The sequence below is a fragment of the Colletotrichum truncatum genome, assembly GCF_014235925.2.
Source record: "Colletotrichum truncatum strain CMES1059 chromosome Unknown Contig_0007, whole genome shotgun sequence".
Taxonomy (NCBI): Eukaryota; Fungi; Ascomycota; class Sordariomycetes; order Glomerellales; family Glomerellaceae; genus Colletotrichum; species Colletotrichum truncatum.
This window is the reverse complement of record NW_027222404.1, coordinates 3,179,910-3,195,708: the sequence shown is the minus strand read 5'-3', so window position 1 is coordinate 3,195,708 and position 15,799 is coordinate 3,179,910. Positions and strand designations below refer to the sequence as shown.

The following is a 15,799-nucleotide window of genomic DNA, read 5'->3' as shown; positions in this document are numbered from 1 at the left end:
CAAACGATTGAACTTTTAAATCATCATCAAAACGATTTACGCTTCCAAACCAAGGAAAATGGCGGACATCTTCTCCCCCACTGCTCAGCTCATGCGTGGCGCCGTCTCGTCAAACTACACACTGGTCAATGGCTTTCGCGTTCCGAAGCGTATCAGCGAAGCTCGCCAACAAAAACACATTGAGGATGATTTATTCTTCTCTCCTACAACCGAGCTCATGCGAGGATCCATTGTCAGCAACCACACACTGGTGAACGGTCTTCGTGTCCCAAATCGCATCAGCAGTCGCAAGAGCATGGCAAACAGAACAACGGCAACAGATATGTTCTACTCACCTACGGCACAGATCATGTGTGAATCAGTTATTGAAAACCATACGATGGTCAATGGCCTTCGTGTGCCGAATCGAATCAGTCGCCGTCATGGGCGCACCGAAAGCGAGAATACAGGCGACCTCGTTCCTTCTCTCACAACCAATCGGGTGCACAATCACGACGTATACATCCACAAGTTATCAAGGGTCGAGGTGTACCTCAAATCGTTAGCTACTCTTATGAATCGAAACCAGTAGTAACTTGACGCCAAGGATGGGAGACTAAGACCGATACCAAGGAGCGAACCGAAGAAGAATTCAAACAGAGTATTGGAACAACCAGCCATCTCATAAGAGCGGAGAAGAATCATACGCACTATTTGCGCTCATCAACATGAGGCCAATACCAGACGGGCAGGCTTCAGTAAAGACAACAACATGACCATTTCTGAAGAAAACTTCGAAGCTGTCATCGTGTGAGAGAACATCAACACTTCAAACAAAGGGTACATCAATGCCAAAGTAGCAGTGAACGCATATGATGTGTATGGAGGGGAAAGAATTACTTGCACTGTCTCTGTTGATTGGATATTGGAGGAGAAAGTGAGATATCCTCTCAGATGGCTTTAGTGCTTTGTTAAAGGGAAACACTGCAGTCTTCATCGCCTGTCGAGACCATGCTCTCGGGGTATCTCATTCCTGGATATTTGGGACGGAAACTGCAGTGAACGAAAATCAGATGGCAGGCCATCATGTGGTACAATTGATGAAAGAAAAAAAGACGGCAGGAGTTTTAGGATTGAATGGCAGATACCCTGGGCTGAACAATATGCAATGATTCGAGAGAACAACGGATATGTGCCTTTTGCGTCGTTTACCTTCTTTATGAGTCTGGCGTACTGAAAGGTGATTCAGTGGTGAACAGCTGAGACATTCGGACATCCTTCGAGAAAGTGCACCTGTGTTGTTCCAATGGTTCTTTCCCTGCTGGGTAAGGAGGTGCCACGGCCCCCAGGGGTCCCAGCGCCTAGGCCGTGAAGACCCCGCACTAGTCTCTTTTAGGCAAGGATCGCATGTCAAACCAAATTGGGGCCCTTGTTTGTGAGGGAAGGAGCTTCACGAACCCCGCCAAGCGGCCTGCTGCTTTGGTGCAACTAATTTCATCTCAGCTTTTGCTTGTCCGTTGGAGGATAAGATCATTGCGTTGCGACACAGCCCGAATTTTTCTGTCATATCTACTTAAAGGTAAGTCCGGTGGTTTTTCTTCCTTGGAGACACCTAATCGACTCCCCCTGATTAACTCTTCATTTCTTCATCCTGCTTGCCCCGCCTCAACTTCTCTCTGACCGCCTCCAGGATACAAAACACCATCGCAGCAATGGCGGACAACAAGGTCTACCGCGCCAGCACCACGGCGCCTGTCAACATCGCCGTCGTCAAGTACGGACAACTACATCCATGCAAACACCAATAACTATACTGACCTCTCTGACAGGTACTGGGGCAAGCGCGACCCCAAGCTCAATCTCCCTACCAACAGCTCTCTCTCCGTTACCCTCTCTCAGGCCGACCTCCGAACCCTGACCACCGCGTCCTGCTCCGCGTCCTACACCGATGGCGACTCCCTTATTTTGAACGGCGAATCCTCCGATGTCTCGGGCGCCCGCACACAAGCCTGCTTCCGCGAGCTGCGTGCCCGTCGCGCTGCTCTCGAGGAGAAGAACCCCTCCCTCCCCAAGCTCTCGACCTTCCCCTTGAGAATTGTCACCGAGAACAACTTCCCCACCGCTGCAGGTCTTGCTTCCTCTGCAGCTGGCTTCGCCGCCCTCGTCCGCGCCATTGCCGACCTCTACGAACTCCCCGATTCTCCTTCTGAGCTGTCCCTCGTCGCTAGACAGGGCTCCGGATCTGCGTGCCGCAGCTTGTTTGGCGGTTATGTCGCGTGGAGAATGGGAGAGCAGGCCGACGGCTCCGACTCCAAGGCGGACCTCGTTGCCGAGGCTTCGCACTGGCCTCAGATGCGCGCTCTGATCCTCGTCGTCAGTGCAGCCAAGAAGGGTGTTTCCTCAACGTCTGGCATGCAGCAGACCGTTGCGACCTCCGGTCTGTTCAAGCAGCGCGTCACGGAGGTTGTACCGAAGCACATGGCAGAGATGGAAGACGCCATCGCCAAGCGCGACTTTGCCAAGTTCGCCGAGGTGACGATGAAGGACTCCAACTCATTCCACTCTTCTTGCTCCGACACCTACCCTCCTATTTTCTACATGAACGACGTTTCCCGCGCTGCCATCCGTGCCGTCGAGCAGATCAACGCCGCTGCCGGCAAGACTGTTGCGGCCTATACCTTTGACGCTGGCCCGAACGCCGTCATTTACTACCTTGAGGAGAACACTGCCACCGTCGTTGGTGCCTTCTCCTCTATCCTCGGCTCTGTGAGCGGCTGGAAGGACGGCTCTGCAGACCTCAAGTCCACTGCCACCCTGGACGAGACTGTTGCCGATATCATTAAGGGCGGCGTCAGCCATATTATTCAGACTGGCGTTGGCGAGGGTCCCATCAAGTCGGATATCTACCTCGTCGGAGAGGATGGCCAGCCCGCCAAGCGGTAGGCGATGAAAGTCGGCGTCTCAATTGAGTAATAGTCGTGCTGCAAAAAGTCAAGCATATAGAATACTTCATATAATTGAACAGTTCATGTCTTTGCTTATGTCATAATTCTCTCGTCACATAGTGAAGTTAGAGTCCGGTCGTGTCTGCCTTGTAGATGCAGCTGCACCTTCCTTCTCTCCCTGGCCTTTATGACCCCACCACCCATCCTTCTCCAACCATCTTTCACCAGCTCCGCCACGTCTCCTCTCAATTACTCGCAAACCCTTGAGTAACGAGAGATGGCATCGACATCGAAGAAGTCGGCGATGGAGATCGAAGAGAGAAATGGAGCTGGTAGACTGCGCAATCGCTGGGTGCATGAGCCCGACGGTCGCATTGTTGAGGTAGGTGGCCTTAATCGCCCTTGATTTGGCATGAGAAGCATCGCTAACACCTCTCCAGGCGCCGACGACAACTACAGCAGCCACTACCAGATTCTGGGAGATGAACGTGCGACAGGTCCTCTATGATGCCTTTCTGCCGATCGGCTACCCCGACTCAGTCACCCCCGACTATCTGGGCTACCAGACCTACGACTCATTGCAGGCTTTCTTCTCAACCATCACCTCCCTCCTCGCCAACCGCGCGGTCCTCCAAGGCCTTGGTGTTGGTGATGCCAACTCTTCTGCTACCTATGCCCTCCTGATGACCATCCTCAAGGACGGCATCTCCCGTGTCGCGACCATCACTTTTGCTTACCGCTTCGGCCTCGTTATCGAGCCAGAGTGCAAGAAGTACCGCTTTCTGGCTGATATTTTCAACGACAGCGCCTTCTTCCTCGACCTCTTCAGTCCATTATTTGGGGCCTGGCCAAAGGTCGTCGCGCTCGTCTTTGCGGAGGCGCTGAGGGCCATGTGCGGCGTCGCTGCAGGCGCGAGCAAAGCCGCTCTCTCGAAGCATTTTGCGCGCCGTAACAACCTCAGTGAACTCAATGCCAAGGAATCCAGCCAGGAAACTGCCGTCGGACTGTTCGGTCTGCTCATCGGTAGTGTCGTTGTGCGTTACGTCGAGAGCCGGGAGGCGGTGTTCACCTTGATGGTCATTCTCATCTTTGTTCACCTCGGTATGAACTACCTCGGAGTGCGCTGTGTACAGCTTGATGTTCTCAACCAGCAGCGAGCTACAATACTGTTTCAGCACTTTTTAAACACCGGCAAAATTCTGTCGCCCGCGGAGGTCGCCAAGAGAGAGAGCATCATTTTCTGGAAGCCTATCTACAGACCCCGTGGTGAAGCCGTCGCGACAGTCGTCTTCGCGACAAGCTACGCTGATGCCATGACCCGTGGCATCGTCGTCCGCCCATTCGAAAGTAATCAGCCTGGGTCTTCGCCAGAGCAATTATCCTACCAGCTTTGCCTCTGTCGCTCCAAAACAGACCTCCCCATCATCAAGATCCTGCTCATAGGCGACCCTCTCCGTCTTCCTGCTGGCAACGTCACCACCCTCGAAGCCTGGTTCTCGGCGCTCTGTCTAGTCCATTCTCCGGAATTTCAAAATGCGTCAGCTACCGAGGGCAAAAACTTCAATGATAACGACGAGAAGAAGGACTGCCGCCACGTGTTCGAGCAGCTTGAATCAGCTGGCTGGAACCTCTCCGAGACCAATTTGGACACATCCGCGCCTTGGATGACCATCAAGATGGGAAATGGCGAGGGCAAGAAGGAGCTCTAGGGGGTGCGGCTGATCGCTATGAGATTGTTGAGGCGGATTTTCTAGGCGGAAAGAGGGCGTAGCTGGTTGCGGGTGAAATGGAACTACCCCTTTGCTCATACTTGCTTTGCACGAGATACCAAATAACTATAGCCCGCAAACATGATTTAACTTCTTCCAGTATATTGAGTGGAATACTCGATGCCGGGTTCACACCCATGCTCTAATCCGTTTTGCTGATTATACAATATTTTTTCTCACATTGACGCATTCGTAACGCGTTCTCTATACAAGTAATTTTGTTACATCCACCCAACACACACACACACACACACCCTCTCTCTCTCTATTCCCCCTTACGCCAGCCCAACCCCGCGCAAAGCACGCATCTTGACGCCCTCCCAGCTGTTCAGCTTGGGCCGCACGTCAAGGTAAAAGCTCGGCTTGCCATGCGCGTCGGGGCGACCGGCGTAAAAGTCAATAATGTAGTCTACCTGCACGCCGCAGCGGTCAATGACCCAGTCGTGGCGGTCGAAGGGGGGTGTATAGCCCAGGAGCGTGTTTATCCGCGCCTTGGGCGACATGTTTGTGCTCAGGCCAGCGAAGGAGTGCAGTTTAGGCCCGCCGCAGCTGTGTATCCGTCCTGTCAGTCAGCCACCATTTCCGATCCCGAGAAACATTTCATTTAGAACTTACGTGGTTCCCTCCGTATAAGGCCTCTCCCACTCCTTAATCTCCTTCCACGCGCGCTCGTTGACGGCGTTGTGGATGGGCACGACGGTCGCCATGTCTGCGGCGCGCGTGTCGTGTCCCTTGCGCTTCATGGCGTCGAAGAACATCTTTTCCGAGGGGTATACCCAGTTTCCCGTCGTCGCGTCCGCGCCCGTCTCCTGTTCGTGGTTCGACGGTGCGTGGGTCGTCGCGGGGTTGCCCGGGTACGCTGCGGCGTTTACGGTTCGCGGAATCGTGGAGACCTCACGATGCGTGTCGAGGGGGGATCTCGTTGCTGCGGGCTGCGGCGTGGCGGCGGCGGCGGTGGATTGTGTGGGAGAGGAGGAGGAGGCGAAGGGGATGTAGGAGCGGATTGTCTGGGACCAAGAGCCTGAGGAGGATTGCTGTGGAGGGGCGGCGGCGGCAGCAGCTGCATGGGGGTTCGGTGTGTCGGCGGGAGGGTGAGGGTGAGGGTGAGGGTTCGCGGAGGCGTTCGCGGCGCGGGCCTGTTGGAGCCATGCTTCGCGGGACTTGTGGTCTACGGGGCACGCATCGGCGTTGGCGGGGGATGAGGTTGAGGCTGCGGGAGTGGAGGAGAAGGGCGTGTAGGAGAGGAGGGACTGCGTCCAGGACTGCGATTGCTGCTGGTCTGCTTCGGCGGGAGGGTGCGGAATGGGGTGCGGCGGGTGCGGTGAAGGGTTCGCTCCGTCTGGGTTCGCGGCGCGGGCATGCTGCAGCCAGGCCTCGCGGGCCTTGTGGTCGACAGGACACGTCTCCTCGGACTTGCTCGAGTCGGCCATGGTGTGGTGGTCGGGAGCTGGGAACGAGTTAGGAAACGAGGTGGAACAGACGAGCATTCGTTGTGAGCAGGTAAAAGGTGGCGATGACGATGGGGAATACTTACAGTACCTTTCTAGATATCAGAGAGGGATTTGGAGACTTGTCTATTTAAAGACGGCCCCATCCAAGTCTTGATTCAATTCAACGCTAATATTACCGTAGAATCAAAGTAACAGTCTGTTGCGGCGTGGTGAGGCTATTATGCGACAGGACGCATCGAATATGTGCTTGCTTGCTCAGAACAGAGCTTGGCCGTGATGGAGGTTCAAGCAAATGCGCAACAACTTTTTTGGTGGGTCCTTGATTATCAATTCCGGATGATGTGATTGCACGCTTTCCATTGGTTCTTGGTCAAATCTACGTAGCTACGTAGAAGCAAAATCGTCGGTTGGTCCCGATGACACCGGGACGTTGGGGGGCACCTGTCATTCTACCGTTATTTTGCCGACCATGTGGCTTGCCGGTTCCTGTCCCATCAGCCACAAGCTGCACCGCACGGACCAAACGTTTAATGCCAATTTTCGGTCACTGAAATTCAGTGGTCTTTGTTTTTTTTTCTTTGACAATTTAATTAGTGGCTGATGCCACGGGCACTTGGCTAGTTGCACAGTCGGCTACCTCGGGAAATGACGGAAGACAATATGGTACGATCGGATGGAACTGGAAAACAGCCTTGGCTCCGCCGTCCAACCACCTCCACTCCCACCCCCAAATTCCCAACGCCCCGGAACTACGGACGCAGGTTGGTGAAGTAGCTGCAGCAGGGAAGCTGTCACATGCGTCAAGTTTAGCTGTAGCTAGCATTGGCTCGCAACTCCGGAGGTTGCATTGCAAACTACGAACCTCCGGATCTGGTTCACATGAGCGTAGGGAACACCAATTGAGCACGCGCACGATATTTGTCCTGACTGAGGTCTATTCAGTTTGGGGGCTATGCACGAGTGCGACGAGCTAGACTATCGGTACAGGATGGTTTGCTCGGAACAGACTGCGAAGCAAGAGTAGGTTTGGAGAGAAAAAAAAAAAGGAAATGATAATAGAAGGCCAAAGCAAGAGACAGCACTTGTCTCGGTGTAGAAACTCCTGAAGCCGACCAACTCCCCTCGAGCGTGGTGGTTCGCGAAAGTCCCATTTTGATATCCTCCCCGTCAAGCAACACTCTTGGTGTATTGCAACCAATCGCGACGGGGGTCAAGTCACGCTCCCCGTCGCAGTATTCTCGTCTCTTCCTTTTTGTCCCACTTTGCCGTTGTCGTCACATTACGTGACAATCATAAATGCTGCCGAGTTTTCCCGTATCCTACCGAGAACCCCTCCCATCCCCGGGGAGGTTCGCGGAATTGGCTCGTCAACCCCTCTAAAGGGTGTCGCGTCTTCGTACATACGTCCCGCCTGAAATTTTGTTGAATCAATTGACCTCCTGCGTAAATCTGCTGCTCATGGTATAGTATCACCCGTCCCAAAGTTCGCTCATTTCATGAAGAGAATTGGTTTATAAGAGATTGCTGTTCGGCTTATTTCAGCCGAAGATGGCAGCACCGCCAGACTCGACAGCCTCGATCTCAGCAAGGTCAATGGGCTGACGGCGGAAGCGGGCAGGGAGCTCAGAGCGATCGAAGAAGATGCCCGTAGGGGGGACAACAGAGCCCAGCTCGTGGCCAGAAGTGCCACCGATGCCTCCGCCAACGGCGCGCTGGAGGGGGCCGTGCTGCTGGGCGTGGTCGCGGTAGGAGCTGAAGCTGTTGTTTCTGGGAGCGGCAGAGCCGTTGCCGAAGTTGGGGGGCAGGGTGCCGGTAGGAGAGGCCGGGTGAGGGGCGGGAGTGTGGTCGACGGAAGCTGGGATTGTTAGCAATCTGACGGTACAGTTCAAGTGGGATTGCAGAGCTGGACATACAAGGAATGGTGCGGGGACCAAGGAAGCGGATGCTGGGGACGCGCTCGGCGTGGGCAGCAGCCTGGCGGAGAACTCTGGTAGCGAACATTTTGGTAGAAAAGGTGGTTGAAGGTAGTTGAAAGTTAAAAGGGCTGTGTAACAGGTATTCCGAAGCTCGTCGGTGTTGGGTATAGGTGTGTATATATATGTACTGAGAAAGGTAGGTAGTTCTGGTCGACTCTCCTCCTTGCCTTTGGTGATAAAGCTGTGCGTGGCGCCTGGCGACTGGTTTTGGATGAAGCTCTAGGAATTGATGGCAGTGATGTTGACTGCGGTGGTTTTAGTTTGCAAGAAACTGTTAAGGTGGGTTTGGGGAGCAGAGCTTTGTCGCTTTATCAGCAAAGAGGAGAGCGGATGGGATTATCGGAGTTTGGGAGTTGTGTGGTGGTTGAAGGAAGGAAGGAAGGAGAGGCTAGGCGAAGATGAGCGAGGAAGGGAAGGCGGGTGTACTTATTTGGGAATTTTCTTCACAAGCCGAGAAAGAGAGAAAGAAAGGCCGTGCTGGCCTTGCCTGAGGTGTGGTGTGGGTGTGGTGTGGTGCCTTGCCGGCGGCCATTGCTTCTATCCACCCTTGGTTTCTCTCTCACCTCCAACCTTGCATCGCTCTCTTACTTTTTTTTTTTTTTTTTTGTCTTTTCGGCGCGGCGCACCACAACCTAGCTTGGGCTGGGGTTGGTGGGTTGGGTACCGGAGGTGTGCCTGTCGCTGCAAGCGCGTCTGTCGACCACTAAACAAGAGTGGGCTGGGCGCACCTAGGTGGGCACTGACAGCTACTCGGAGGGGGGCACGGGCAGGGTGGCAGGGGGCTGGCAGGCAGCTAGGACGGGGGACAGGGGACGAGACCAGAGCTGATGTGCACCTGCGAGTGCAACCCGATCCCCGTTCAGTGTCAAGTCTTAGCGCTGAGGTTTAGTTGGCGTGGACTCGTGGAAGGGGGGGTTGAGGTTGAGGATGGGGGATGGATGCTGCAGCCAAGTTTCTCACTGCGAAAGCCCCGAAACCCGAGCCTCGGGTGTGGGCTGCCGTTGCCTAGATTTTCTGTCACTCTCTCAGTTGGTGAGATTGAAGCCCCGAAGATCTCCCCGGGGTCGGTTCGGCGATTGAAAGTTGGTGGGATGACATGGAGGTGATGATGATCCAGACTCAGCAGTATACGACACTGACTTGCGTAATTTCATTTTGGGGTTAAGAGACATTCATTCACACACACATTCAAGGCAGGAAGCGGCAGGTGGCCAAAACAGGTAATATCTTTGTTCCCCGGCGGCGCGGTGGATTCGAGCACATACGTAGTAAAGAACATACCATTTTCTGTAGTGTTCCGTACTAGTAACCCCGTTGTGTAGGGAGAAAGATGGGAGAAAGTCTTACAAACTGCCATTTCTAACACGGCAGGTCCGCTATCAAAAGCTGCCGCCGACGCAGCCGCCCCTCCCTGCTGCTCCTGCTTGATGGTGTCTCCCCCGTTTCAGCAAGCTCCACCTCCCCAAACGTGCTTGTCCTTCCAAAAAGACAGTCTCCGTATACTTTGTACAGTAAGTAGTATTTACATAGTAAACATCTTTATTACACTTATCCAACATTCACTTCTAATTACCACAAAAAGTTATCTAGTACCATGTATGATTGTCAGTCTTCTGCACGGGCATTAGCGTCCCACAGCCCTAATTCACAGGCGCCCTGGGCGGAGATCCCACGCGTTCGGCCACGAGATATCATCTCGTCGTTTATTCGTCACAGCCAGTAACAAAAGGTAAATGCCCCTCCTCGACTATCTCCGGAGACATGTAGGGTAGAACATGCAACCATGTATCCGTACTCCTAGTATGTAGTAGGTGGCATGGGCCCATCCACCCCTCCGCTCTAGCGGATGCAGGGCAGGCCCCCCTCCCTTACCGACACACAGAAGGCAACAATAAAAAGAAAAAAGGATAACAAAAACCAAACCAGCCAGTCACCAAATAGCGGGACAAATATCTATTTTACATGTGAATTACGCCTTATCTCTATCTTCCCACGTCATGACCGGGAATCGAACCATTTTGCCCCTCAAACGTTAATTGCACTTCTCCATATTGCAGCTCCTCCATTCTCCATCTCGAATCCGCCCCCATCGTCTTCTCAGACACGCCGCTAGGAAGTGAACCACACCGTCTCAACTTTTTCGTCGACTCTTGTCTCGTGTTTGTGGCTTGACCGTTCTCTCCACACTCATTTTCAGACTCGACGCGCTCTCAACCGTTCGACATTTCCTGCGCACTGCTTACCAAAGCCCGTTCATGTGGTTGTGAAAACCCACCGCCCGGACATACTCTGTCGCAACCAGAGCATCGAGAACCCTGGTATGCGCAGATGGTCGTCTACAAAATGCATAGTCCATAGCGATGATCACAATACGAGCCAAGCTATTCATCCAACCTTGTTTGACTGAGCAAAACCTTGTGACCGGCCCCCTCCTTGCCCATGGTTTCCCCGGACTTTAGCTGTGGCATGTCAGCCAAATTAGCTTCCACAGCCGCGGCGTCCGGCGGTCTACTACGGTTCGATGTGGAAGGTATCTGGAATGGGTGGCCGGCGGCTCGGGAATTTTGTAGGGATGGGGGGAACCTTTAGCCACGCGTGCCCAAACAACAACCGCAAACTCCAATACCCCTCGGCGGCACACACACACACGCACACACTTTTCGATCGGCATCAGTTCGAGTAAGCCTGTCGCAGCCAGGGGATGGAGCAGCAACTGCGGCCACAACCAAAAGGGAAATCGCGACGAGAACAAGCCTTTCTTGCTTCTTCGCGGCCTGGCCCCCGATCCCTGTACCCATTAACCCCCCGAGACACAGAAACTCGACTGAGATGTGCGCCTGCATCGAACGATCCTGCGGGCCACCGGACGAGTCGCTCGCCAACTAGGTGCCCAACACCAAGACCAAAGCTGCCAGGATTCACTGGTTCTAGGTCTGTGCAGGTATGGCAAAGATTACGCACCCAGCGTGCCATGTAGGCAGACACGCAGAGACAGAAACCAAGAGGGTGTCGTCGTCAATGAGCTTCTTCTCCTCCGTCCAATAGAACCCTCTCCAGCCGATTCTCGTCCAGCAGACACGAAAATGGCCATGCGACTGCCCAAACTTGATTCGTCCAACGCAACCACAGCAGCGGAAGCCGGATCTCCAAGTCGAACCCCCGGAGCGATGGCCAAGGAAACAGCCCGTGCTGGGCCGCAAGCGAGCGTAGCATCCGCCCAACGGGCTGTATTTCCCGCCCTTTACTTCCTCCCTAGCCTAGGCTTGCCACTAGAAGGTTCCCCCCGCAGGCCATGGGCGAACCGGGTCCTGGTCGGTCGCCATGCATTGCATTGCATCAGATGCGGTCTGCTTTGCCTGCTAAAATCCGCCCCCTGGTCCGCTCACCTGCCAAACTAGGTAATGCGACGACTTAAAGGGCCAGAGGGCACGTTTTCGTTTTTGCCCTTGAACCCTCCGACTCAAGTTGCAGGTGCCGAGGAACAACTCAACTTTGTGGGGGTGGGAACGACGACTCAGGGTTGGACATGTCGTGTGTCTGCCCTTCCTTGCCAGGCTCCCCATCCAAACCGCTGTTCCGGTCTGCGTTCCCCTCTTTGTTCTCTTTTACCCGCTCGGGATGGTTTCAAGGAAGTTGACGTCGACGGGAGATCGGGGGGACGTGCAACGGGAGCGCGATTCGCGCTGCGTCGTTTAATTACAGGGCAACTCATCAAACAGCGGTTGTAGACGGAGGTTGGGTAGAAAATGGTATAGTCCCCGCCGATAGCGGCGAAGGGCGGGAGAAAACGCCGCATGCCCGTTCGTGCGGTTGAGCGGTTGCGCGGTTTCTAGCTTCTCCACACATCCTTGAGGCCATGTTTGCGCCAGTGTGCTCCGTATACAACGCCTTCTTCCGCCGCGCTCCTCCAAGGGAAGGGATGGAAACTCGCCGTGCAGACCCACTGAGCTTCCCTCTACGACTCAGTTACCGCATTGCCCTCTACCTGGTAGCTCAGTCTTGGCTCCTCCGTTGTCGGGCTCCGAACCGAGGGTGGGGGGGTTTTGGAAGCTCGACAGGGGTCGGAACCGGCTTCTGACCACTTCAGGCGACCGCAAGCGCTGGATCAGTGTTAATGCGTCCGATCTTTCCTTTTCATTCGGGATCTTCGCTGGGCCATTCGGGGGATGGAAGGGCAGACGCCCTTTCGATCGGGTTTTGGGCTGCGTATTGCAGACGAACCGGCCGATATCCGGTCGGTCCGATGTGTAAGCACCTCTATGGGGTAAAATTTCCCGGGTACGGCGGGCAATAAGTTTAGGGCTCTCCCCCCCGCAATGAATTACCAATTGCCCAACCCGGTCCGGTCGAACAATGGGCTTTGCGGCACGAACGGGTTCGGATTAATAATTCGATGTTTGACGACATCCGTGTGGGCGGATGTGTGATGTGCTCTCCTTTTCGGCAGGAATTATCGGGGATCGCTACTGAGGTCCACGCAATCACCTTGGATCAGCAATTCCGACACCGCCTCACTTGTTCAATACTTTGAGGGGAATGGATGACGTGACTCCCAAGTTTCGGAGATGCCATCGTGGTTTCAAGGTAATTGTTCGCCGCTGCATGTTCGTTTGCATAATTGCTAGAAGGGCTACAAGTCATCTTTGCTCTACTGGTGTTTGGTAAGTTGTGCGATTTCTACAGCCGGCTTCTTGAGTATGAAGGAATACGAAAAGATAGGACATGAGAAAATGAAGTGAGATGAAAGAGGGGGGAATACGAATCCTCTAACACGCAAACATCAAAAATCCGCTGAAGGATAGAATCCAGTTTGGAATAGATCTTGAGACTCTATGATATTCTCACCGTTTGAGCTGCCTTTCGACAACCACTTGATATCTTCACCTGCACCGTGGCTCTGGTGTATCTTTCGTCAGAGCTGCAGTCTCCTCGACTCTTCGATGGTACTGAGACTGGCAAATCCTGCTGCTCGAGAGGGATAGCAGATTCCTTATCGAGGAGCTGTCGAGGACGGGATAGGGTGACACCGTCAAGGAAACTGATGGGCACTCCTTATTAGGCGCAGATAAGTTATCATCTAAAGTCGACGAGAGTTGTTCTTCAAAGTACCCGAGATAGTCGTGAAGTGATCTCGGGGGAGATGTTTCGGCAGAGTAAACGTTCGGCTCAGCCTTCGGCATCGGCGAAGCAGTGAGGAGGAGAAACTTGGTAATACTCTTTTAACAAGCTCTTGCAACTACTAGAACTGAGGTTGTTGTTTATGTAGTGCGAGGTTTTTAAATTCTCTGGTGCGCCTTCTATGGGAATCCTAGGGTTCACTTGTACTTCTCAGCAAGGAAGGACCAGCTGACGACGATCAAATCGTCTTGTCCGCTGACAAGGTCCAAAAAAAGCTATGTTGTCATCATTTTAAATGAGCTTTCTTGGTTATTGGTCGTCCACTTCAAAGCAACTCCCCGTGACCTCGCCGCCCAGTGAAGCTGCAGACTTGACATCTTGCGATAAAAATTGAGTTACCTCTGTCCAACAGTGTAGATTTTTGGGAAAAGTCACAATCACCGGCTCTTGATATGGGGAATTATTCATTGGGAGAACTCCCATTCTTGCCGTACGGGGTAGGCAAGCTGACACCGCAGCTACATCCTAAACCAGCCCTAAGCTTACCATACCCTTTCGGAAGTGACCGAGGAGCTTTGTAACCAACCAAGAGAAAGCCAAAGGTGAGTCCAGACGGTGTCAATCTATATCCTTCCATTTTTTAGACGTTGCAGGGCTTGCTTCGGAGGATGAGGTCCTTTGGATAGATAACATGACAACCAACTAGACGAGCAAAGCAGACTTAATATGTATACGTTTCCCTTCATTCACATTCTTGAAAAGTCTGGTTTTTGTTGTTTTCATGGAGTGGCGGCGCGTTTCCGGATGCCGGTATTCGCAGAGCGATGCAAGCATTTCTCGTTGCCCTTTTTGCCAAACTTACGTCTTATGCGTCCAGTGTTATTTACCGGAGAAGGTATTCTATTCTTTTGAGTCTCAAATAACTATTTTCCTGTTAGTGATAGTAGTTGCCTTGCCTCGCCCTAGACATAGAGATGTTGGGTTCTTAACCCTTTTGCTTCTCTCAGGCTTCTAGAGCAGGAAAAGGTTCCTAAAAGGTTCCTTTCGTTTTTCCTTTTTACCTAATAGTTGAGTTTCGTTTCTCGGTCAGGCACGCGCCAGGTGTGTTCTCACTTGAATTCTCATCGCTATTAAACCATTTCTGTCCGGAAGGCACGATCCAATCGAGCCTAGTCGCTTGCTAGTAAACCTTTCCTCCTCCCTCAAGTCTAAAGTAGTCTTTTTCTTCCAGCTCTCAGATCCAGACCGTCAGCATCACTAAGTAAAAGTGGAAGACTGCCTCATCAACCTTCCTTTTAGTCTCTACCGCTCCGGTCCGCTGGGGAAGCGCGTCTTTCTACCTCATCGCTTCAAAGTATGATTCCTTTCGTCTTTCTATCATCTCCTTCGGATACCAAAGTCGACAATGTTCTCAAGTCAATATTAGTGTATCCCGCTGAGGATCTTGAAAGAGAACAGCAAGCTTGCTAGCTGCACAGATCGCAGGGGACCGGCATATGGAAAGGAAATTCAGCGGACATGCTGCACATGTAGACACGCTGTTACAAGAGCGGCTGCGGCTCTAATACGCTTTTCCCCTTCAATATAAGGTGTTTTACGATATATTTTCGAATTCCTTAAGTGCGCTGGCTTATTTGGCCATAAATAGTTCGACTTTCTGCGGTAATTCCCCATCCTGCCGCCATCATCCGAAGCTAAACTATTGAGGTTGGTCGACGGCATAATGAACAATACTCCGATCCAGCAATCTTTGCTGAAATGATATTGACCGTTGTCTGCTTAGCGTATTAGACAAGGTCATTTGAACGTTTCGTTCTCCCCAGTTGGTGACAAGAAAGAGTACCTGTTTCTTTACATCTTTTGATAGTATTTAGACAGATGATGGTGCCCCCTCCAAGTTGGAACCCCGTTTTATATTCATCTGAAGCGTCTGTAAGCATCAAGCTACCCTGAACTAGTTACTTCAGTACCTTAATGGGCCATTCATCAAGCCGCTGAGTTGGCTGTTGTACCCTGTCCTCTGTCTGACATGACCCCATAAACGCTGTCGGGACTTCATTGAGCCTTTGTTGCTTCATGGCACTGACGAAGAACCTAGTAGAATAGACTGCTGAGCTTTCTTTTAGTACTTGTGATGGTATTGTGGTAGAATTAAGCAATAAAATATGATGAACAAATCACGCGTCAAGCTCCAGACCGGTTTCTGCATCTATCCTTTCCAGGAATGACTCTGCGTTTATCGTCCTTGCCTATGTCGGTAGTATTTCATGCAATCACACAAATATACTCTTATGATGGTGCAGATGAGCGGTTTTGCGGTTGCTTGTTAAGCGTGGTACTTTGAGCGTTGATAAACATGACTTACCTATTTCTTCACTATCCAAGGTCCTCTGATATCCTGCATATCTCCTCTCACTCAATGGAATCAATTGAGTTCTTTCTCGGAGCGTAAACTATCACAGATCTGGCTCGACTGATACACATAAACTCTCCGTCACATCATCTCTTCTTTGACCGGATTGGAGTTAAACGTCACGAGACTTCTGCAGTAATACTTACAG

General features: G+C 52.6%; 5 protein-coding genes across 5 annotated transcripts; 3 read left to right on the top strand and 2 right to left on the bottom strand.

The window, feature by feature from the left end:
* Positions 1-1,691: 1,691 nt before the first annotated feature.
* Positions 1,692-2,922, top strand: CTRU02_211303 (diphosphomevalonate decarboxylase; the record flags this gene model as incomplete). Its single annotated transcript, XM_036720323.1, has 2 exons — positions 1,692-1,753; positions 1,809-2,922. 2 exons carry the CDS (start codon positions 1,692-1,694, stop codon positions 2,920-2,922), a joined length of 1,176 nt encoding a protein of 391 aa, XP_036588066.1.
* A 279-nt stretch (positions 2,923-3,201) lies between these two features.
* Positions 3,202-4,633, top strand: CTRU02_211302 (DUF647 domain-containing protein; the record flags this gene model as incomplete). The annotated part of the gene is made up of 2 exons (XM_036720322.1): positions 3,202-3,306; positions 3,365-4,633. 2 exons carry the CDS (start codon positions 3,202-3,204, stop codon positions 4,631-4,633), a joined length of 1,374 nt encoding a protein of 457 aa, XP_036588065.1.
* Positions 4,634-4,968: 335 nt separating this feature from the next.
* On the bottom strand, positions 4,969-6,123 carry CTRU02_211301 (cytochrome c/c1 heme lyase; the record flags this gene model as incomplete). Its single annotated transcript, XM_036720321.1, has 2 exons — positions 4,969-5,242; positions 5,309-6,123. 2 exons carry the CDS (start codon positions 6,121-6,123, stop codon positions 4,969-4,971), a joined length of 1,089 nt encoding a protein of 362 aa, XP_036588064.1.
* Positions 6,124-7,682: 1,559 nt separating this feature from the next.
* CTRU02_211300 (uncharacterized protein) lies at positions 7,683-8,145 on the bottom strand (the record flags this gene model as incomplete). Its single annotated transcript, XM_036720320.1, has 2 exons — positions 7,683-7,999; positions 8,058-8,145. 2 exons carry the CDS (start codon positions 8,143-8,145, stop codon positions 7,683-7,685), a joined length of 405 nt encoding a protein of 134 aa, XP_036588063.1.
* Positions 8,146-9,714: 1,569 nt separating this feature from the next.
* On the top strand, positions 9,715-9,843 carry CTRU02_211299 (uncharacterized protein; the record flags this gene model as incomplete). The annotated part of the gene is made up of 1 exon (XM_036720319.1): positions 9,715-9,843. One exon carries the CDS (start codon positions 9,715-9,717, stop codon positions 9,841-9,843), a length of 129 nt encoding a protein of 42 aa, XP_036588062.1.
* Positions 9,844-15,799: the final 5,956 nt, after the last annotated feature.